At 36.5% G+C, this 24,457-nt stretch overlaps 1 protein-coding gene across 5 annotated transcripts in view; it reads right to left on the bottom strand.

Moving 5' to 3' along the window:
- The window catches only part of JMJD1C (jumonji domain containing 1C), a 318,317-nt gene that overhangs the window by 250,469 nt on the left and 43,391 nt on the right, over nucleotides 1–24,457 (bottom strand). For 2 of the 5 annotated variants that reach the window (XR_006821311.1, XM_046027795.1), the window contains exon 1: nucleotides 12,767–12,949. The exons of 1 other annotated variant lie outside the window; for it this stretch is intronic. Coding sequence is in view for 3 of the 4 variants with exons in the window: in XM_046027795.1 (XP_045883751.1) it covers nucleotides 12,767–12,940 (174 nt within the window). In the remaining variant the exon portion in view is untranslated. Of the gene's footprint in view, nucleotides 1–12,766; nucleotides 12,958–24,457 lie in introns of those variants that run through there. 2 more of the 5 variants (XM_046027802.1, XM_046027801.1) reach the window with 2 other exon arrangements.

A 24,457-nucleotide genomic window follows, 5' to 3' on the forward strand; every position in this document is an offset into this window, starting at 1 on the left:
TCTGAGCCTAAAGATGTTTTCTAATCATAAAACTAATAATTTTGACAGATGGATCAGATGTGTCAGCTCCTAAATGACAGTCATTCATGAATTACTCACACAGACCTCTCCTAGTTTCGAAAAATTCTGAAATCTATTCCAGGAATATTGAGTTAGTTTCTACTGCATGTTCTACTGTTTCTACATTCTCTGGCATGTGATTGGGAAATCTTCTATGTTTAAAATACGTAATGTTCACAGCAATGTGGTAGCATAGCAAATACTATAAGTATCTGAAATGATGATGAAGCCAAATTCAACTACAACTTCAAGCACCTTATATCACTTTACATTATATCACTATATCACTATACATAATTCTAACTAAAGAAATAATTAGGGGCCCCTGGGTGGCTCAGTTAGTTAAATATCTGCCTTCGGCTCAGATCATGATCCCAGGGTCCTGGGATCAAGCCCCGTACTGGGCTCCCTGATCAGCAGGAAGCCTGCTTCTCCCTCACCTACTCTCCCTGCTCTGTGTTCCCTCTCTCCCTGTGTCTCCCAGTCAAATAAATAAATTAAAAGTCTTAAAAAAAAAAAAATTTAGATGGCAGGTCTCTTCACTAAAAGTTTTCAAGGGTAACCGAACGCATTCAAAAGATTGGTTAATAAGGTTAAAATACCTCGGGGCGCCTGGGTGGCTCAGTTGGTTAGGTGGCTGCCTTTAGCTCAGGTCATGATCCCGGGGCCTGGGATTGAGACCCACATTGGGCTCCTTGCTCAGCCAGGATCCTGCTTCTCTCTCTGCCTGCCATTCCCCTGTTTGTGATTTCTCTCTCTCTCTCTCTGACAAAGAAACAAAATCTTAAAAAAAAAAAAAAATCTCTTAATACTTATCCTTGTGTTTTTCACTCTAACTCTATCAGGGTATAAGCAGTTTTCTACAGGCTACATGCAGCGGGATAGCACTGTTGTGACAGGTAATGGCATATCTACTTGTATGTCCTAACTCTTGAGTTTAAATTCTTTGTTTGTTTGGGTTTTTTTTTTAGTTTTAATTCTTTTTTTTTAATAAAGATTTTTATTTATTTATTTGACAGAGAGAGAGAGAGATCACAAGTAGGCAGAGAGGCAGGCAGAGAGAGGAGGAAGCAGGCTCCCTGCTGAGCAGAGAGCCTGATGTGGGGCTTAATCCCAGGACCCCAGGATCATGACCTGAGCCAAAGGCAGAGGCTTTAACTCACTGAGCCACCAGGCGCCCCTAGTTTTAATTCTTAATACAGTAAATGTCAATAGATAAAAACTACAAAAACAAAAGTTCTAATTTTTAAGAGTTTAAAGGAATACTAAGACTGAAAAGTTCTACACAAGTAAGGTCACATACTTTACAGGCAGCCTACCACTAATATATTGTCACTTGATATACCAAACAGTGATAAACAAATCACTTTTGATGTGAACTACTTATGAGCTGTGCCTTAATTTCAAAAACAATAAAATGTGGAATGTGTGTATCTTAAAATCAAAGAAAAGTGGTCCTTCCAGAATATTGTGTAAAATGCTGTTAAACTGCATTTTGTCTTTCAAAAACAAATAGACTAATAATACTACATATATAATTTGATTAGAAGTTGGTCTTTTTACTTGAGTCAGTTCATGCAACACCAAATACCATTTTTTTAATTTCAAGTTTTTATTTAAATTCAAATTAGTTAACATATATGGTAAAATTGGTTCAGGTGTAGAATTTAGTGATCCATCACTTACATATAACACCTAGTGCTCATCACAACAAATGTCCTCCTTAACAACCACCACTCATTTAGCTCATCCCCAGCCCATCTCCCACTCCCAACCCTCAGTTTGTTCTGTATTGTTGAATCTCTTATGGTTTGTTTCCTTCTTTCCTTTTTTTTCTTTTCCCTTTCCCATATGATCACCTGCCCTCTTACCTAAATTCTACATATGAGTGAGATTATATGGTATTTGTCTTTCTCTGACTTGTTTCATTTAGCATAATACACTCCAGGTCCACCATGTCTTTGCAAATGGTAAGAGTTAATTCTTTTTGATGGCTGAGTAATATTCCAGTGTGTCTGTGTCTGTGTCTGTGTGTACATACACACACACATATATAGCATCTCTTCTTTATCCATTCATTACTCAATGGACATTTGGGCTCTCTCCATAGTTTGGCTACTATTAATGCTGCTCTAAACATCAGGGTGCAGCATGTGTCCTTTCAAATCTGTATATTTGTGTCCTTTGGGTAAATAGCTAGTGGTGCAATTACTGGGTAATAGGGTAGTTCTATTTTTAATTTCAAGGAACCTCCACACTGTTTTCCAGAGTGGTTGGCACTAGTTTGCATTCCTACCAACAGTGTAAGAGGATTCTCCTTTCTCTGCATCCTCATCAACATCCACTGTTTCCTGTGCTATTAATTTTAGCCATTCTGACAGGTATGAGGTGGTATCTCATCATGGTTTTGATTTGTCTTTCCCTGATGATGAGTGTTGTTGAGCATCTTTTCATGTATCTGTTATTTATCTGGATATCTTCTTTGGAAAAATATCTGTTCATGTCTTCTACCCATTTCTTAACTGGACTATTTGGGGGCTGTTGAGTTTGATAAGTTCTTTATAGATTTTGAATACTAACCTTTTATCAGGTATGTCATTTGCAAATATTTTCTCCCATTCTGTAGGTTATCTTTTAGTTTTGTTGATTGTTTCCTTCATTGTACAGAAGGTTTTGCCAAAGCAATTTTGAAAAAGAAACGAAAAGGTGGAAGCATCACAATTCTAGACCTCAAGGTATATTACAAAGCTGTAATCATCAAGAAAGTTTGGTACCAGCACAAAAACAGAAATATAGATCAATGGAACAGAACACAAAACCCACAAAAGGACCCACAACCATATGGCCAACTAATCTTCCATACAGAAGGAAAGAGCAGCTAATGGAAAAATGTCTCTTCAACAAATAGTGTTGGAAAAACTGGACAGCAACATGCAGAAGAATGAAACTGGACGACTTTCTCACATCATTCACAGAAGTAAATTCAAAATGGATGAAAGACCTAAATGTGAGACAGGAAACAACGAAAATCCTAGAGGAAAATACAAGCAGCAACCTCTTTGACCTCAGTCATAGTAACTTCTTATTAGATACGTCTCTGGAGGCAAGGGAAACAAAAGCAAAAATGAACTACTGGCTCTCTCAAGATAAAAAAGTAATACCATTTTTAACAAATGATAATGTGTTCATCAGTTTGACATCAGAAATTTCATCAGCAAATGAAGTTTAGAAGTAAATACGAAATGCATTTTATGATTTCATAAACAGTTTGTTATAAGTTTTTAAATTCCAACAAGACTTGCACTTAACACCACGGAACAGTGTCATAAGAGATTAGTTAATTTTAAATTTCAAAGGATGAGGCAAGACTGACGAGGTCTAAACACTAGGGTGATGATGTTTGGACTTTATTGGAAAAGCAAAAGCAAGCTAATGGGAGACTCAGTATGAGGAATCTGTACACTGCTCAGAATAGACTAGAAAAGGAAGAAACTTGAAAGTAAAAAGACCACTTAATATGCACGTAGGACAATAAAAGTATAGCCAATGACAATACAAATTGGGGAGAAAAAACACAGAAGTGGGAATAGGGAAGATTGCAATTTAAAGGAAGAAATTAGCAGAACGCCATAAATACCTGCTTTGTTGATGCTGAACAAGCAGAGGGAGTGGCAAGCAGAGGGAGAGAGAGAAGTGAAAGGTGAAAGTGAATGAAATTTTTAAAGTCAGTATGAGACCACTTCAAGTCTCAAAAGGAACACTAATTTCACAGGAAGATAATAAATAAACACTTTAGGAACATTATATCATACTCAAAGGGGGGACATTCATATAAATTCATCAAAAAAGAAGGTACGTGGGTACCTGGGTGGCTCAGTTGGTTAAGCATCTGCCTTCAGCTCAGATCATAATCTTGGGGTCCTGGGATGGAGCTCTGCTCAGTGGGGAGCCTGCTTCTCCCTCTCCCACTTCCCCTACTTTAGTGTTCCCTCTCAAATAAATAAATAAAAATCTTGATTAAAAAGGAGGAGGTGGAGGTAGAGATGGTGGATTCAAACTGAAGGCCAATGCTTAAGCTGCAGACTTGACTAATGATGCAACAAGTACCAGTAAATTCTAAAGAGAATAACAAGAGTAAAAAAAAAAAAAAAAAAAAAAAAAAAAAGAGAGAGAGAGAGAGACAAAAGAAAACAGTAAACAAAGGACTGGATCTCTAATACTAAATTAAGAAGCTGGGAGAAACTTTAATCAGGAAAGGAAGAAACCTCCAAGGGACTTGAATCATGAGGCTAACAAAAATCAAAAAAGAGCAAAGTTCAGGGAGAATTTTTTTTTTTTTAGAAGATTTTATTTTTAAGTAATCTCTCCACCTAGCACAGGGCTTGAACCCACAACCCCAAGATCAAGTGTAACATGCTCTATGGACAGAGTCAGCTGGGCATCCCAAGGAGAGTATTTATTACAGCAATAGAAGAGGCTTGGGTTTTTGTTTTTTGTTGTTGTTACTTTGAAAGTCTGTGAATTACTAATCTTTTTTAAGATTTTATTTATTTATTTGACAGAGAGAGAGAGAAAGAGAGATGTTAAACAAGCAGAGGGAGAGAGAGAAGCAGGCTCCAGCTGAGCAAGGAGCCAAATGCAAGACTCAATCCCAGGCACCCTGGGATCATGACCTGGGCCGAAGGCATCATTTAGAGAAGTAGTATTTCATTCCTTTTCATCAATTTAAACCATAGAGTATTTTCATCAAAAAGTCAAGTGTATGAGAAAATAACATATTCAATCATATTCAAGGCCTAATATTGTAGCCTTGGAATATTTATTCTACCACAATTTCTACAATCACAAAAATTCAAATCTTATGAACTCATCTTGATCATCTCAAAAAAACACTAAATAGAAATCACATTACTTTAGTACAGAATTGTGGTCCATATAATACAATACAAAAGGTATATCATAATGAAAAATTTCATTAGCTCAGAATTAGGAGCTTTTGGGAGGAATCTGAAATTGATTTCCGCCTAATAAACACCTTATCCCAGGATATTCCAGATAGAAATTGTTAACAGCACAACTCTAGAGTTAGAGAACAGGAAAAACTCTGAATCTAGACTAATTCCATTCACTGACTAGGATAAAGGAGAAAACTGAGACCCAAACTACATAAACCAAGTGAAATGTTAAAAGTACTTTTGAGAAATATTTTATTGAAACTTAAGGTCTTTTATGGTGATCAGTAACATGTATTTATATGTACTTACACACAATTTCTATTTTTTCAAACTAATTTCAAAAGACATTCTATTAAGACCTATTTTGTTGGGCTGATTTGAACGAATATAGATGAAATACTGTACCTAAAATTTGTAATGTATTAAGAAATATGTAATCCAAAACATTTATTAATTCTAAAGAGGTCTCCAGCCAATAAACCCCAAAAGTCAGATTTCACTGTATTCATACTTTTTAATAAGAGGTATAAGCATTTGTCTACTCTGCTCAAATATAACAAAAATTCCTGTAAGACTCCCAGTTCCAACTGATTAAGAAATGTGGACTGGACTGTGTTCTATCTCAGAACTTTAAGCCCTATGTCTAACCAAAAAATAAAAGGATAACATGCTGTTTTCTACTAATTAACCACTTATTCCATAATTAAATCAATAGGTCCTACATTATAAAATAAACACAAGATTTTCATCTATGGATTTACTAGGGTAATTTTATAACATAGCTACAAAATAAAAAATTCTACGTGAAAAGATTCCATCCAATTAGATAACTTATATTTTAGTAAATGATCTTAAAGGGCAAATTATGTAATCCTCAAAGATTTATCACATTAAGAACTTTTTATCAAAAAATAGTAAGTTTGTCAAAAACTTACATTGAAAACAACTGTTTAACTGAACATCTGGCAGAAATATAATCACTGTCAAATCTTGAAACAAATTAAATTAGTAACTTCTATTACCATTAAATCACCACCATTAAAAAAGATCAGAAAAGGGGTATCTGGATGGCTCAATCGCTTGTCTAACTCTTGATTTCCACTCAGGTCATGAGCTCAGGGTAATTAAACTTAGCTCCATGTAGGATTCCATGGTGCGTGTGGAGCCTGCTTAAGATTCTTTCTCCTTGAGGGGCACCTGGGTGGCTCAGTGGATTAAGCCGCTGCCTTCGGCTCAGGTCATGATCTCAGGGTCCTGGGATCGAGCCCCGCATCGGGCTCTCTGCTCCGCGGGGAGCCTGCTTCCTCCTCTCTCTCTCTGCCTGCCTCTCTGCCTACTTGTGATCTCTCTCTCTGTCAAATAAATGAATAAAATCTTTAAAAAAAAAAAAAAAGATTCTTTCTCCTTGAAAGTTTAAAAAAAAAAAAAAGATTCTCTCTCCCTCTGCCCCTCCTCCCATACATACATGCACTTTCTCTAAAATAAATAAAAATGAATTTAAAGATCAGTATTAATTTTTAAATAACAATACCTCATCCTAAACCCTTCCAACTAGATGGGTTTTGGAGTTCAAAATTTAATTTTATAAAGTTGCATAGGGCATATTATAGTAGTAGCTGAATATGGTGACACAGTGTATTTATCACATGTATATTACATGTAAAAGTACCTACATTGTATGTGGAGTTTAGAGCAGCATCCTAAAATTAAGCACATTAATATTTCTCTCTCAAAACAAGATTATTCAATTCATATTAGATTTTACTTTTTAAAAAGTTCATTTAGTCAGGTTTGCCTAGTGAATCCTTAAAAATATTCTGTTAGTACAAAAGAATCTGAGTTTCAGAACTGCAGATAAAGAAGAGTATACTGATAGGTATTCATCTGGCCAACAATAACACAGAGTAGAAACATATAACATTTATGGTATATGACCTAAAAACTAAAAGTTAATTTATTTCTTTTTTTTTTAAGATTTTATTTATTTATTTATTTGTCAGAGAAAGAGAGTGAGAGTGTGAGCACAAACAGGGCGAACAGCAGGCAGAGGGAGAAGCAAGCTCCCTGCGGAGCAAGGAGCCCAATGGGGAGGACCCTGGGATCATGACCTGAGCCAAAAGCAGACGCTTAACTGACTGAGTCAACCAGGTGTCCCAATTTCTTGTTAATTTCTGAAATACTAATGATTCCTTTTTCCTGAATTTTTTTTTTCTTTTTTCGATTTCCTTCCTTCCTTCCTTTCTTTCTTTCTTTTTAAACTTTATTTGGCATGCCTGTGGCTCAGTGGGTTGAGTCAGCCATCATGACTCAGGTCATGATCCCAAGCGCCTAGGATCAAGCCACACTTTGGGCTCCTTGCTAAGCTAGTCTTAAAAGTGAAATGGACAATTTATAAGGTACCACTATAGCCACTATAGACAGCTACAATTTACATACTCCTCTTACTATACCTAATTCTTTGGGGACCAATAACGACAATTCAAGAGAGGAGAAAAAAATAATTTATGTACTCAAATCAGACATAAAAGTCCTCCTACCTACCAGCTAACCAATTTTTCCTGATGGTTAACTCATCCAGGTCATACAGAGCAATGAAGTAAAAATCATTCATTCATTGTAAACAGACCAGAAATTAGCATTATCAATACTGCAAGACCATTATAAATTTCAGACTTATCTAAGACTTACCCTAACAAAATTTATAAGGGTATCAAATGTTACCAACTCAACATGGAACTTAAATGAAAAGACAGCTGAACAAAACCATACTAGGACTAAAACTGGAAAAGGCCTCCTTATACACAAAATCACAGGTCACCTTAAATTTCCTAAACACGAAAATTTTCTTTATATAAGACCCATAAGATCTGCAAAATAACTTCTATCTGCAGGTATAGTTTAGAACAGTTTAAAATCTTGTCACTGACCATCAGAAAATCCCCCAACAAACAAGCAAATGTATGTGTTTGGTGTGTGAAACAAAATATAATTTTTGTTCCTTTGGGGTAACGAAAAATCTGACATTAAAAAAATATATATACACTTTAAACAGGGTTAGCTTGAAACAATGATGCAATCACCCTAAGCATCAAGGTGAGTGGAAAGATGTCTAGATGGCTGGATAAATAAATAAATAAAGGGCTATAGGTTATGGACGGGAAGGAAAACAAGCAAACATTACATCAATTTTTGCTCTTCAATTAGTATGACAATATTATTCAAGGATGAGTATTAAGCAACAGTACTTCTCAACAGGCAGCTTTCCTTCTATAATACCATCAGGCTTCCAGAAAATTCTTTAAAAAGTAGGGTAGTAATAACAATCAAAATGTATACCAAAGCAAGAAACACTTTTTTTTTTTTTAAGATTTTATTTATTTATTTGTGAGAAAGAGAGAACCCAAGCAGAGGGAAGGGCAGAGGGAGAAGCAGGCTCCCCGGCTGAGCAAGGAGCCCGATGTGAGACTCGATCTCAGGACCCTGGGATTACAACCTGACCTGAAGGCAGACGCTAAACCTACTGAGCCTCCCAGGGGTCCCAGCAAGAAACTTTCTAAATAATGAGGTAAAAACAAAAACAAACAAACAAAACAAAAAAACAAAAACAAAAAAATCAACATTCTGAGGACTCACAATATACTTTATGTATTTCCACTTCAACAAACTGGTTCTACTGAGAATAAAAAACATTCAGAAAAAGTCTTTTGTTGGTTAATGTAATTCCAATACAGATAACTGAAAAGGTTTTCAAGGCATTTTTTAAAAACCACTAAAAATTATGTAAAATTATTCAAGCATAGTCCAGTAAAAATTATATCAATTAAATTCATTTACTCAAAAGATCAGATAGCGATATTATCACTAAAACTCCTGGCATGAAAAAATACAACTAATTTTAGTCTTAATTTACTTGTATGAAATTATTTATGTTCACAGTGTAAAAGAGTATTTTTGCTACCTTGGTGTGGTGGGCAGAATAATGCCATTCCAAAGATGCTCATGTCCTACACCATGAAATCTGTACCAACACTACAAGGAGAATTAAGATTCAGACAGAATCAAGGTTGTTAATTAGCAGACAAGATTATTTTTCATTATTGGGGTGAACCTAATATTATCATGAGGGCACTTAAAAAGTGGAAGGGAGAAGCAAGAAAATCAGAGTGAAAGGTGCCTAGAGCAAGGAATGTGGGATACTTCTTAAAGTCAGAAGAGGAAAAGATATGCATGGTTGTCTAGGACCTTCAGAAAAGAACACAGTTCTACCTTCTCTCGATTTTAGTCCACTGGGTGCCATGTTAGACTTGTCATCTCCAGAACTATAAATAATCAATTTGTATTGTTTAAAACATTAACTTGTATTAATTAACAGCAGTGACAGAACATTAATACACATAGAAATTCTTCATATATAAGATCAAAATTAACTGATTAACTTTTGAGATAAAGTATTCCCTAGACTATTTTTTTTAAGATTTTATTTATTTTATTTTAAGACAGAGAGAGATAGTGCGAGAGGGAACACAAGCACAGGAGAGCTGGCGAGAGAGAACCAAGCTCCCCGCTGAGGAGGGAGCCTCAGATATGGGGCTCAATCCCAGGATGCCGGGATCATGACCTGAGCAGAAGGCAAACCCCTAACAACTGAGCCACCCAGGTGCCCATCCCTAAACTATTTTCAAGTTCTTATAGTTATCTTTTCAAATCATGTGCCATAAAAACATACAACTAAGATTTCTAATACACTTGCAGACTCTAAGTTACATATATTTAACTTAAAAAAAAAAAGCAAAAACAAAAACACGGGATGCCTGGGTGGTTCAGTCATTAAGTGTCTGCCTCCCCCCACCCCACCCCATTCCCTCCACCCCCGTTCATGATCCCCCGGTCTAGCATGCTCCCTGCTCAGCAGGAAGCCTGCTTCTACCTCTCCCACTCCCTCTGCTTGTGTCCCCTCTCTCTCTCTGTCAAATAAAGAAATCTTAAAAAGGAAGTTGATCTATATTTTTTAAAAAACACAAAAATACCCTGTTTATACCAGCGTTTTTCATATAATTCATAAAGCTCTTTAAAATATATTCTTCAGTAACAGGGGTGCCTGAGTGGTTCAGTGGGTTAAAGCCTCTACCTTCAGCTCAGGTCATGATCCCAGGGTCCTGGGATCGAGCCCCACATCAGGCTCTCTGCTCAGCAGGGAGCCTGCTCCCCCCTCTCTCTGCATGCTTCTCTGCCTACCTGTGATCTCTGTCTGTCAAATAAATAAATAAAATCTTTAAAAAAAAAATTTATTCTTCAGTAATAAAAGTCTAAAAGGGGTGCCTGGCTGGCTAAGTCAGTGAAGCATGCAACTCCTGATCTCAGGGTTATGAGTTCAAGCACCACCTTGGGTGTAGAGACTGCTTAAAAATAAAATTAAAAAAAAAAGTTTAGAAGGAGAATTATAGATATTGATGCTAACCTGACCCATGTTTCATTTCATTTCATTTAGGGAATATAAAAGGAAAAAAAAAAGAAAAATGTAAGAACATTTGGGAATAACTCTAAAACTGTAGGTTCTATGCTGAAAAAACTCAGTTACACCACATAAAAAAATGTTCAAATAAAGACTTGTAGACACAGGAAAACTGCTGGAGGGGCATCTGGCTGGATTTTTAGTCCCAAGAACAAGCACCCCTTGATCCTGGGGTTGTGAGTTCGAGCTCCACAATGGGTGTAAAGAGTGCTTAAATAAAATTAATTTTTTAAAAAATAGGAGAAACTGCTGGAGGTTCACATAGTTATGGTTCAAAATGCATTTTTATGTAAAATTTGTATATGGTAAAAAGCAACTATTAAGTACACGATTCAACAAGTTTTAATACATACTCTTGTAACTGTCAAGATACAAAACACTTCCATCACCTGAGAAAATTCATTCCTGTTCTTTCTAGTCCTTCCCACCATCCACATATACTTTTCATTTTTAAATACCCAGCTTAATATTTTGCCTTTTACAAATGTGATAAACATAAATCCATTCTTTATATCATTTAAATTTCCATGCAAGAAAGTTAATATATTTAACTGATAACTTGAGTGTCATGAGTGATACTCATAATTTAAAACTACATTTCCTTAATTTTCATTCACCTACTAAAATCAAATGCTGTGGAAAACAAAATATCATGCCAGGTTTGCTCCGAAGTAATTTTAAAATGCTAAGCCATAATCCAACTAGCTTCCACATAAAAGCCAAGACAATACTGCATCACAGTAAGAGGAAGAGAGAGAAACTCAGCACATGCCTTTTACACAAAAAGGTTACCAAATTGACACAGTCTACAGAATCATTAAGACAAGAAATTTTTTTAAAGATTTGCTTTTTCTTCTTTCCAATGAAAATAACCAAGTAAAATCTTCAAAATTTGTTTTCTGCTTATTTCCTATTAGAAATACCTATTAACAAAACAAGCCCATTTTGCAATATCAAGTCAACATTACTACACGCCCAGTGAAACCATACCAATAAGTACAGTCATGAAACAGGGGTTCACAAAAGCAGTCAGAAACCAGGAAAAATATTAAAATATATATGCACATGTATAGATAGATATTAAAGTGTATTTGGAAATGTAAACTCACAGATATACAAAAGGAAAGAAAATATTACCGTTTGAAGTTTTCAGTAAAAAATTAAATACCCCAAGGCACTACCAGTAAATTTCGTGGATTATATACTCCCAAATCGACCTGGCGAAGACTAGTCAATGCCTAGCCTCTACTCTGCCCCTTCCAACCTGTCCCCAAGTGAAAATGTGCTTGGAACCCTATCAAGAGCATATCCCTTCTCGAAATGGTGCACATTCCTACATTATTGAAAGAAAATATTGGCAGTATCATATGAAAGGAAAAGAAAGCAAAGAAAAAAGACCCTTAAGGTTCAGCAGGGCATAACATTTTAATTTATAATATTTCTTGTTTCATTTAAAATTGTATATGATTTTTAAAATACTATTCACTTTCTAAAAAACCACAACCCCACAGAAAAACAAATGGAAAGAAGGAAGGGAGGAAGAATGGGAGGGGTTGGTTAATTTCTACGGCCGTTCAAATAAAAATTTTTCATTTTCATCATTTCCAGTTAGAATTACAAGCATCTATTTAAAAAAAAAAAAAAGAAAAGAAAAGAAAAGCTGCATCAAGATGCCACCACTTGCACAGCCTTTGCCTGGAAAATACACACGAATCCCAGGACTGTCTGAAACACCACAGGGGTGTCTCTTTGCTTTTCTCCCTCCCCTTCAGCAACCTTACTGCCTAAGTTTTAATTCTCTAACCCCTGGAATAGTAAGACTTTTTCAAGGAAAGAGATGTTGGTGAAGATGGCCCCCTACCGCCACGGGTGGTGTGTGTCCTATCCGCCAACCCCCACCTGCCCCAGGGGCACTGGCTCACGGCCCCGCCTTTCGGCAAGGTCTCCAAGGCCACGGCAGGGGCACTGACCCCCTCCCAGACAGCGGCCAAGGGGCCTGGAGGGGCCCGTGCAAAAGCCCGGGAGTCCTACTCCGGCACCGCTCCACGGGGGAAACTACTCAGGAGGACATGGGAGATCTCAGCAGGCGATGAGGGCAAAGCAGCGGACGCTTCCAAAGAGGGGCGTGACCGCCAGCTGGCTGGGCTGCGCGAGGTGCCAGAGGTAACCAGACAAGGTGCTGCCAGAGACAAGCAGTGCGGGTGTGGGTTGGGAGATTGAGGGGCACTCGCTCTCTTACCGCCAGGTCCGGATTGCGGCTGTCCCTGTGTGACACAGCTCGGATGACCCCCGCTCGCCAGCCCCGCCAGCACTGTCCACTCTCTCGGCGCTCGGGCCGAGCCTCCTCGCCGACCGCCACGCACAGGAACCGCTTCCCAACCAGTTCCAGCCGCGTCTCCACCGCCATAGCCATCACTGCTGAAGCAGCTGCTGTCTCCTCCACTGCAGGGGAACCAGTGAAACCCTGTTCCTACTGGCAGCCCATGCTAAGGAGAGCGGACTGGGGGACAGCGGCAGCCCCGCGAGCAAGCGAGTGCGGACTCGGGGGCGCACCGGACGCTCTGCCCAGAAGGGCACAGCGACCTCGGTCACTCACAGTCCTCAACACTCCCCCAGACTCCCCGACTAGTAGCCTCTCTGACTGTAGCTACAGACACACACGTACACATACACACACAAACTGACAGAAATCCCCACACCCCGGTCACCGTCGGAGGCCCTGAGGCAGCCCCGGCCGCTGCCGCTACCTCACCGTGGACAGTACTACTCCGCCTCCCCATCCACTCGCAGGCTAGAGCGCCGTGCGTCTCCTTCCGCCGGTGCGGGCGGGGGCAGGGAGCCGCGGGAAAGGGTCGGAGGAACCACCACAGACGGAAAGTAGTACCTGACAAAGCTGCCAAGGGGGCTATGGGGCCAGCCAGGCTAAGAAATAAGGAGCAGCGTGGGATAAAGGAATGCTCTCCCTTGGTAACACCATTTAGAGTATTTGAGGGTCACCTCTCTATTCGCCGCTCCCTCAGAAGTATATGGGGGGGGGGGGGGTGGCAGAGAGGCGAAAGTGAAGCATCCTGGTTCCACCCTGGGTCACAAAATAAACTCCAGGTTAAACCCTGCATCTCTGAAGCTATGTTTTTCAGAACACGTAGTGCCCGCCACCCGAATTAGTCCAAATTTCACCTGAAACAACAGTCCCAGCAGCAAATGAGAGCAACACTTTCCACTAAAAACAAAGCAGAGCAAGACTTTCCACTGAAAACACTCACTGTAGAACAGTACATGACTCCAAATGAAAATGAAGAAAACACTGTCATCCTTTCATCCTTCATGTTTGCAACGATACTAATTACATGTTTAAACTCTTCAGAGATTTACACCTCGCTGTTGCTTTGTTGTAAGATATGTCAAAAGCCCTGTTGAGGGCTTCTGTCAATGTCCCTAAAATCTAGTTTCTGGGCCACTTTGAGTACTTTCAGTACTGGCACATACCTCAAACTCTCTCGTCATATAAAAACAGGGCTAAAGGCTCCAGATCTCGTTATTAGAAAATATCGTGGAAAGAAAAGGTTTTTAGCCAATCACAATTCAGTAAAATAAATAATGTTTACTTTCCATCCAATCACAACAGGGCTTTGTATTCCCTACACTTACAGATCTCAAATTTGGAGCCATCACTCCTTACTTGATCCAATCTTCGAATTCTTCTAAATCAAACCTAATTTTTACATGTCTGTGAGCAGTTCAATTTCAAACATACATTATAGTGTTTTTAAAAGGTAGTTTTAAAAATCCCAGTCCCGTGCTGTTTTGTTTTGTTTTTCAGAGCCACTAATGACCATAATCAACTCCAAAAAGCCTTCTAGCCTAATAAAAACTTATTCTAAATTTTGGTTTCTAAAAAAATAAACAAACTTTGGTTTCTTAGAGATTTTCCTAAACCTCTACTCCAAAAAAATTACCTTTTAAAAAATTATTATTATTATTTTGAGAGAGTGGCAGGTAGGGAGGTAAAGAGGGAGAGAGAATCTTAGGCAGACTCCACGTCCAGGGTGCAATCAACTGCAGGCTCATCTCATGACCTAAGCCAAAATCAAGAGTGGGTCACTTAACCAACTGAGCCAGCCAGGCACCCCCAACCCAAATACTACCTTTTTAAAGGAGTTTACACTAGTAATCTGAATATTTAAAATAAACTTGAGGTTTTTAGCTTTCTTAGAACACCCAAGCAGAGTTGTCTGAAGTAGAAAAAACATGACCACTGCAAATAAGTTAAAAAAGAAAATAACAAGGAGGACAGATTTTAATCATCATGATCTAATTTTGCTGAAGAGCAAATAGAAAATTGTAATAGATAAAGGAAAACCATGTCCAGAAATGCATACTGGCAAGTTGAGAAAAAAATTTAATTTCACTTATGCAATTTTATTTCCAGCCCCACTCTTTTAGTGCATACTTAATCATCTTGAGATCTACAGAATAAGATTTCTAAAAAACTCAACTTGAATTAAGCAACCAGTAAAATAATCTGCTGAAAATATGGAAGAAGAAAAAAATAAGATCTGCATTGATACCAAATTATCAGTGATTTGCTTTGTCATCTTGAGTACCACACAATTGTTACAGAAATTGCCTGCTTCCTAGTCTCAGTAATATTCTAGGACCAAGTAAGAAAATATAGTCGCTTAAGAGTTTAAAATAACACTCTTATTACATAAATCCCACTCACTAAATTATATATTTGGAGTATTGACTGTCGGGTTGCCTTACATAAAATTGCCACCTGATTTCAATTTTAAATATTTTATTTATTTATTTGACAGACAGAGATCACAAGCAGGCAGAGAGAGAGGGAGGAAGCAGGCTTCCCGCTGAGCAGAGAGCCCGATGCGGGGCTAGATCCCAGGACTCTGGGATCACAACCTGAGCCGAAGACAGAGGCTTTAACCCACTGAGCCACCCAGGTGCCCCTGATTTCAATTTTAATAGGTAAATTTCTAAATGGACTTCTAAGAGGCCTCACTACATGCTGAGTGCTATCCTCAGAAGTGCTCTGAAAAGCACATAAATCCACCAAATCAATCAAAATATTTCAAGTGCAGAAGGCCATATATCTTCATAACATCTTCAATCAAATGTCTTATATTCTTACTACTGCATTCCAAATAGCATTCTATGAATCTCCTGACTCTGGCCAATGACAACGAATTACAAGAAAGAAAAAAATCACAAATTTCTGGGTGTTTTGCTTTTGGAGATACCTGAAGAATATTTTTTTAAATGTAGAACAAAAAGGCCTTAAAGGATTTTTGCTTGCTCTGGCATTTTTTGCTTTGTTACAAGGACTATTTATACTGTTCTGCCAGCAAATCATAACTCTAAGTAACATGGAATTAAGATAAATTTTAAAGTTCTATTTGAAACCTTAGAATATTTGTTTGTTCAATTAGTTCTTTTACATCCTTTACTTTTATAAAGATCCTCAGGAAATGCATTAGTCAATTTTTTTAAAAAGTTACAGAATTTGGCGGTGCCTGGGTGGCTCAGTGGGCTGAAGCCTCTGCCTTCGGCTCAGGTCATGATCCCAGAGTCCTGGGATCAAGCCCTGCATGGGGCTCTCTCCTCAGCAGGGGGCCTGCTTCCCTTCCTCTCTCTGCCTTCTTCTCTGCCTACTTGTGATCTCTGTCTTTAAAAAAAAAAAAAGTTACAGAATTTTTCACTACATAGGCAAAGAGTGACACAAAAGTATTTAAAATGACTAAGTTTACTTACAGAAGCTGAAAAATTAAAAACATAGATCTTATACTTTTTCCATCCCCACAGGTAATATGTACTTTAAATATATACAACCCCCTCAATTCAAGCAAACCTCATACATCAAATATCTTTATATAAAAGATACATTGTGAGATTATTGTTTTTTTAAAAATCCACAAAAATGTATTCATAAAAACTATTTTTAAAAACATGAAAAGGAAGAAAATGTATTCATTGTAATGTTAAGGGTCATAATTACCCACTTAATTATCAATAATTAGTAGTTCATGAAGTTTAGTTTCAATAAGCAAACAGCCTACTACTAGGTGTAAATTTTTCACTTTTTGATTTGGTGTAGCTAAAGGAAGGGCCAATTATCTACTCTCTTAAATACCAGTATTTTATGTCACGATAAGTACCTATTATAAATAATATAAAAACACAAAGAGATAAAAGATTAATGCATGTATCTTATAATAATATTAGCCACCATTTATGGGACATTACTACGCCTCAGACACTAAGCTAAGTATTTTATACCTGTAATCTTATTTTATTTATTTTAAAGATGAAGTTACTCACCTAAGCATACACACTGAAGAACTGGGATTCAAAATTAGGCCTTATGATTCCAAAGCAGCCTGCATTATGCTAAATTGTCACTTAAAAGAAACATGAAGGTCAGTCACCAAGTTGCCACCTCCTTATTAACACAGGCTATTCATAACTCATTTGTTTATTTAACACTTATTATGTGTCTCACATCCTGCAAGGTTCTAGAGATAGGGCCTCTGTCTTTGAGTAGCTCACAGTGTAAGTAGAAAGACAGACAATAGACATACTTCAGTTTGTTTATTTAAGGAAGCATCAATAGAATGGCATAAAAGATAAGTGCATTTTTACAATTTTCAAATCTATTATAACTTGGAGGCTTTTATTAATTATCAATGTAATGACTAGATTGGGTTATAAAGTCTTTATATACAGGCACATCTAGGAACTCTTATTATTAAGAGTTATTATTAACTCTTATTAAGTCAATATTACAATGAAGAAAGCCACGGTAATGTGTTTAATAAAGTACTTCTGGGCGTGAAAAATAACATTTTAAAAATCAAAAATAAGAATAAAAAAATAAAGGAAGTCAAAAATTTCAACTGAATTATTCAAGTGGAAGACCAAGAATAAAATGAAAATAAGTTTGTTACTGTCTTTATCACTAAACCTTAAGTAACTTCCATTTAAGTATTTCCCTAAACACTTATTTAAACTGAATTCTTAAACACTTACTTAAACTGAATTCCTTGATCACATTTATTTATTTATTTATTTAGAAAGATTTATTTCTTGGACAGAGAGAGACACAGCAAGAGAGGGAGCACAAGCGGGGGGGACTGGGAAAGAGAGAAGCAGGCTTCCTGCTAAGCAGGAAGCCCAATGCAGGGCTCGATCCCATGAGACCCTGGGATCATGACCTGAGCCTAAAGCAGACGCTTAATGATTGAGCCACCCAGGCACCCCAATAACATTTATGATAATGATAATATAACTCAAATGTCACTTCCTAAAGAAAGCCAGCTTTGATTCCAAGCCTTAGAATCCCCTACTAGGGACTTTCAAAACATTCCCGATTTGTCTTAGTGCTTATCACAAATGTTTTTATACCATTTATTGTATAATTGTTTTGTATTTGTCTCCCTTGGTAGAGTATAAGCTCCAAGAAAGTCAAGAACAATATATCTTTTCCACAACTATAGTCCCAGTATCAACTAAGCTTTGTGCAGTGTAGATACTCCTTAAATGGCATCAAATCAATGAACAAATATAACACAATGTACCTTTTTATAAACCCAATCAAATGAAGAGTAACTTGGAATCTCTAAATCAAAACTTATAAATATGAGTTCTTGTTCTTCCCACAGAGTTATTCATTGCCTTTAAAATAATGGCTTCTACACATTATTTCATTTAATTATGGAGATACAACATAAAGCCTTCATAAAACTTGGGACTTCCCAAGAAAGCACAGTTGTTCCTGGGGATCATTTTTAAAGTATAGACAGGAAGAAAGAGTTAAAATTCACAAGAAACACATTCATTTCATTACCAACCAATCTGATGCAAACCCAAAAATGATCCTGAATATATATCTAAAACACCAGTCTATTCTTAGTATTCTAAAGAGAACAATCTCAATTTCTTTGATGAAGCCCATGTACAAACATAATTTCCTCAGTGTCCTCTTGATGACATGTGGAATAAGCAGGATAGAAAATGAAGAAAAGAAGGTAGAAGGAAGGAAAGGAAGAGAGAGAAAAGCAATCTCCACTTAGCCTTTTTAACTGTATGCTCTCTGCTTTTGTTACGCAGTTTCCAATTTATATTCTGGCTGCACAGGAACCTACCACTTCTTTTTGACATTTTCTTTTGCCTTTTTTTTTTTTTAACTTGACAGAGAGAGAGAGACAGTGAGAGAGGGAATAGAAGCAGGGAATGAAAGAGGGAAAAGCAGGTTTCCCGCCAAGCAGGAAGCCCGATGCGGGGCTGGATCTCAGAACCCTGGGATCATGATCTGAGCCAAAGGCAGACGCTTAACAACTGAGGCACCCAGACACCCTCAACATTTTCTATTAAAAATGAAACTTTAGGGGCACCTGGGTAGCACAGTCCATTTTTTAATTTAGAAAGAATGCACAAAACATTGGAATTTTCCTAATCTCCTGAAATGAGGAGCTACGAGCAAGAGTGAAATGAACTGCCATTGAGCTGCCAATTGAGCATTCAGCAAGGTCTTCCCGGGTGTCCATTTTTTTTTATCATTCCTCTCATAAATGCTTCAACTATTAACTACTATTAAAATATGCTACATGGCAGTCAGCATTTTGCATCTTCAACTGCTATAATAGCTCTTTCATGTATGAACAGGTTAGGTTCCTAAAGGGTTATGTTCCTATTGTTCTCATAAGATTTCACTTAGCCACATATTAGTTGTAACAGACCTTAAAGTGCTAAAGAATACTTCTGCTCATGTCCATGAGAATTAATTAAGGAAAGAACTTCTATTCTTACATTTAAAGCTATAAACAAGGGAAAGTCAAAGTAAAATCTAAGCCAAAAATACTGACTCAAAACCTCAACATGCTATCTATACTTCTTCCTCAAATATGTTCTTCCCCAAAGATGCAGCTAGATTCTACATATGAAGGAACTTTTTGATCCAGAACATACATCTCTGAAGCACATTTCTCAAATTAATGACATCTGGCTTCAAAGAAACCAAAACAAAACAAGATCTAGCAGTAAAAATATAGGGAATCTTTAGTCATTCTTTTCTTTGGCATTCTAGAAAAAGCCACATGATTACGTATAATAAGATTTATAACCTACTACAAAACATAAATATGCAGTAAAAATAAATGACTCCATATAAAGGAAAGCACTGTCTTCTAGCTACACATATACTTCACTACTACAGATAATTTATTTTTTTCAATTAAATAGAGTATATAAAATAGTGTTCTAATTCCAAGGCCTGTGTTCACAGAAGCTCACAGGAAGAGAGGCCTTAGATTTTTCCCTTAAAATAACAGCTGACAAATATGAAAACCAGACCTAAAACAAAATAGAACAAAAAACAAAAAAAACCTCAACTACAAACTTAAAGTTGAAATCAGTATCCCCCCAACCATTCTGCTACTCCAGGACACATTTTTATATTACCGAACATTAAATGGCCAAGAGAAATACTCAAAAGGCTAACCAACTTCACTTTTCAGAAAATACACAAACATTTTGGTTAAAACTGATCAATTCCCATTCCATATGCCCTTTACAAATGGATGTTTTAAGATGTATATCCCAAATGTAGCAAATTAGAAATTAGCAGTCATATAGTATAATCAAAGAACAGGAGTCAAACAAGTCTAGGTTACTTCTACCACTAACTTTGGACAAACCACTTTGCTTCTCTAGCAATAATATATAACGTGTAGAGGCTAATATAATCTTTTTAAGGTTCCTAAAAGCTTGCAATTAAGACTTCTGAATAATTCATCAAGTAGCAAATTATCCTCTCCCGTCATATGGTAGTTTCAAAGCTAAAAAATGTTAAAGGATTAACAAAAGTAATCTTGCTTTAGGAAAACAAATGTGTTTAGCCAGAAAGGTTCTATCTCAAAGGTCTCACAGAAGATAAATATATTGATCATTAATACATACATACAAATAGTACAGGCCAAAGGACTTCCCAATTAAACAACAATTTTTGAACAGCACTATAGAATTGCTTCCTTTGCTCTCTAAATTTGCTTTAAAGCTATCATATTAATCTATCAGAACTAACTTCAGATGGAGGAATTTTTGAGATTCTCTGCATTACAAATAAGCTTTACATGTGAAACCTTTAATTTGCATGCCTTTATGTTCTTTGATTATAATACCTAAAAGTCCTTTTTTCAGGGGCACCTGGGTGGCTCAGCGGGTTAAAACCTCTGCCTTCAGCTCAGGTCATGATCCCAGGGTCCTGGGATGGAGCCCCACATCCAGCTCTCTGCTTAGCAGGGAGCCTGCTTCCTCCTCTCTCTCTCTCTCTCTGCCTGCCTCTCTGCCTACTTATGATCTCTGTCTGTCAAATAATAAAATAAAATCTTTAAAAAAATTTTCTTAAAAGTCCTTTTTTCAGCTATTTTAATTGCAAAAATTATCTTAAAACAATCATTTCATTTGATTTTAAATCTAAATTTACATGGATGTTTATGTCCCTACTTGCAATTTGCTTTTAATATTCACCAGTTCTTAAAATTTTATACAAATATGCTAGTATCTTTATGTTTCAACCTTACGTCATGCTAAGAAAATATGTAGGTATTCTTTTATATTTTCTTCTAGTAGTTTTATAATTCAAATTTTCATAATCCTTTCAAAATTAATGACAATATCTACTCCTGGTGGAGGGACAGGAAATACCCTGGCCCCAAACAACAGAGGTCTACTGTTAGTGGGGAAAAAGCAGGATTACTAGGAAGAGAGGGAAACAGAACCTGCCTACAATTAATGTTGGTCTAAGACCAAAGATATGCTCCATGCTCACCACTATAAGGCAAATTAGCTTCCAGTACAGAGAAAAAAATTAAAGTGCTCAGAGACAGCCTCTCTGAAGTACAGATATGTAAGTAAGGCCTAAGGATTTGGTGAAATTAAAAAAAAATTGAGTTAAAACTTCTCAGCAAATCAACCTCTACCCTTTAAGCACAAAATGATGATAGAAGTATTTAAAATTGATGATGCACTGAATATAACCAAAGCAAGGAAACCCCACGTAAAACCAATCAACTCCATGCAAGACTGGTTCAAATACATGCACAAACAACTCAAACAACTTAGCAGAACAAGAGTCATACCCACTTCTTAACACAAATACTATGTACTTCAATCTCTACTATCCTGCAAATAACAGCTGACATTCAATCAAAAAGCATAAGCTTGGTCATAGGGGTGATTTCCCTGGTCCCCAAGGCAGTGCATGCATATTGAGGTTACACTGCCTTTTCTATAAGTTGTATAAAAATATCTCTTTAAATTCTTTTGTTTGCATCATTCCTTCAAATAAAGTAATTTGGCAAACCACCCTCACCCTTCCCAAATTATAAGCTACACAAAATCTCAAGGGCAAACAAATCAGTCAGGAGACAAAATAGTCAACAGAAGCAGACTAAGACATAACTAAAATGTTGGAACTATCAGTCAATGAATTAAAATAATTATTAATAATAATGAAGGATCAAATGGAACAGGCAAGCAATAGGTATGATCGGATGGCAAATATCATTGAAACTACAAAAGTTGAACAGAAAAGCTAAAATAGTCAATCTGAAATGCTAAAGACTGAGAAATTCAGTAACAAAATTTTTAAAAGCCTTTGACAGGTTCAGCAATAGACTTGACACAGATGAGGAAACAATCAATGAACTTGAAAATTGGTCAAGAGAGATTATCAAAGCTGAAATTAGATAGGAAAAAGAGTAGGGAAAAAATCTACACAAAAAGAAAAGGATGGAACAATTTCCAACTCATTTTTATGAGGCCAGCATTATTCTGAAAACAAAATCAGACAAAGAAATCACAAGAAAAAAAATTACTATAGATAATTATCCTTCATGGATGCAAAAATTCTCAACAAAATATTACCAAATCATATTCAGTAACTTGGAAAAAAAATAAAATACCACAACCAATAGGGATTTATTCCAGGAATATAAGTTGATTCAACATTAAAATTAAAAGATCATTCAGTATAATTCACCAGGTTAACAAACAAAGAAGAAAAATACGATGGCATGAACAAATGCAAAAACTAAGCATTTAAGAAAATCCAACCCCTGTTTATGATAAACTTTTCAGCACATCAGGAATAGAAAGGCACCGATACAACCTGATGAAGTGCATTTACTAAAAATTTACTGCTAACATCATAGTTAATAATAAAAGATTCAATGTTTTCTCCTAAAGATTCAGAAGAAGGGTATCAGCTGTCACCACTCCTATTCAATAACATACTCAAGATCTAGAAAGTGCAATAAGACAAGAAAAAATAAGAAATAAAAGGCATACAGTTGAAAAAGAAAAAAATAAACCTGCCTCTATTTGCAGATGGCACAACTGTCTGTATCCATTCATGAAGAATCTTCAGAAAAAGCTCCTAGAGCTTATAAGTAAATTTAGCAAGGTTGCAAAAATAAGATCACTATGTAAACATCAATTATAACTCTATACACTAGGGGAAAAAAGGAAAATCCAAACTCAAAAACAGCACTGTTTATAACAGATCCAAAAGACATAAAAATATATATATATATATATGTAATAAAATATATGCAAGATCTCTATGCTGAAAACTACAAAGTACTGAAGAATGAAGACCTAAATAAATGGAATGATATACCATGAGCATGTGTTTGAGACTCAGTGCTCCTCAAATTCAACCACAAATTCAAAGTAATGTTAATCAAAAGAAAAGTAAACTTTTGGGGGACGCCTGGGTGGCTCAGTGGGTTAAGCTGCTGCCAGGTCATTATCTAAGGGTCCTGGGATAGAGTCCTGCATCCGGCTCCTTGCTCAGCAGGGAGCCTGCTTCTCTCTGTGCCTCTGCCTGCCACTCTGCCTGCTTATGCACTCGCTCTAGCTCTCTCTCTCTGTCTGACAAATAAATAAAATGTTAAAAAAAAAAAAAGTAATTTTTTTTATCTTGACATCAATGATTCGGTTCTAAAATCAACTAAATAAGTAAGGCAAAGGAACTGAAACAGCCAAAACAATTTTAAAAAGAAAAAACTGGAAGACTCATACTATCTTACCTCAGGACTATCCTATAAAGACACATTAATCAACTCAGCATGACATCAGCAAAAGAGTAAACAGATGAATATTTTAAAAGAGTCCAAAAACAGACCCAGACATATACGGGCAATTGAGTCTTGACAAAAGTAAAAATGCAATTCAGTGGAAAAGGATGGCCCCATCAACAAGTGGTTCTAGAACAATTAGACATCCACATGCCCCCCTAAATATCTCATACCGTATACTAAAATTAACTTAAAATTATAGAACTAGATGTAAAATATAAGACTAAAAAAGTTTCAGGAGAAAATATAAAAAACTTCTCATGACACAGGGTTAGGCAAAGATTTTTAAAAATCTGTAAAGTTTATAAAATCAAAAACTGAACACTAACATTAAAAATTCCTCTCAAAGGTTACAGACTAGGAGAAAATATTTGCAAAATCTGATATCTGATAGAAGACTGGTATCCAGAATATTTAGAGATCTCTCAAAATCCAGTAATAAAAAAAAATTTAATGGGCAAAAGATCTGAACAGACACATCATCAAAAGATACATGAATGGCATTAAAAAGCACATGAAAAGATACCCAATATCATTAGTTATTAGGGAAATGTGAAGCACAACTATTTGTGTGAGATACTATTACATATCTATCAGGATGACTAAAACTAAAAGAAAAATAAAACTGCCCATACCAGATATTGTGGAATATAAGGAGCAGTTGGAACTCGCATACTGTGGTAGCTGGAAGGAGTGCGAAATGGTACAGCCACTTTGCAAAATAGTTTAGTAGTTTCTAAAACAGTTAAACAGACACTTTTCATATAACCCAGCAATCC

The sequence above is a fragment of the Meles meles genome, chromosome 13, assembly GCF_922984935.1.
Source record: "Meles meles chromosome 13, mMelMel3.1 paternal haplotype, whole genome shotgun sequence".
Classification (NCBI taxonomy): Eukaryota; Metazoa; Chordata; class Mammalia; order Carnivora; family Mustelidae; genus Meles; species Meles meles.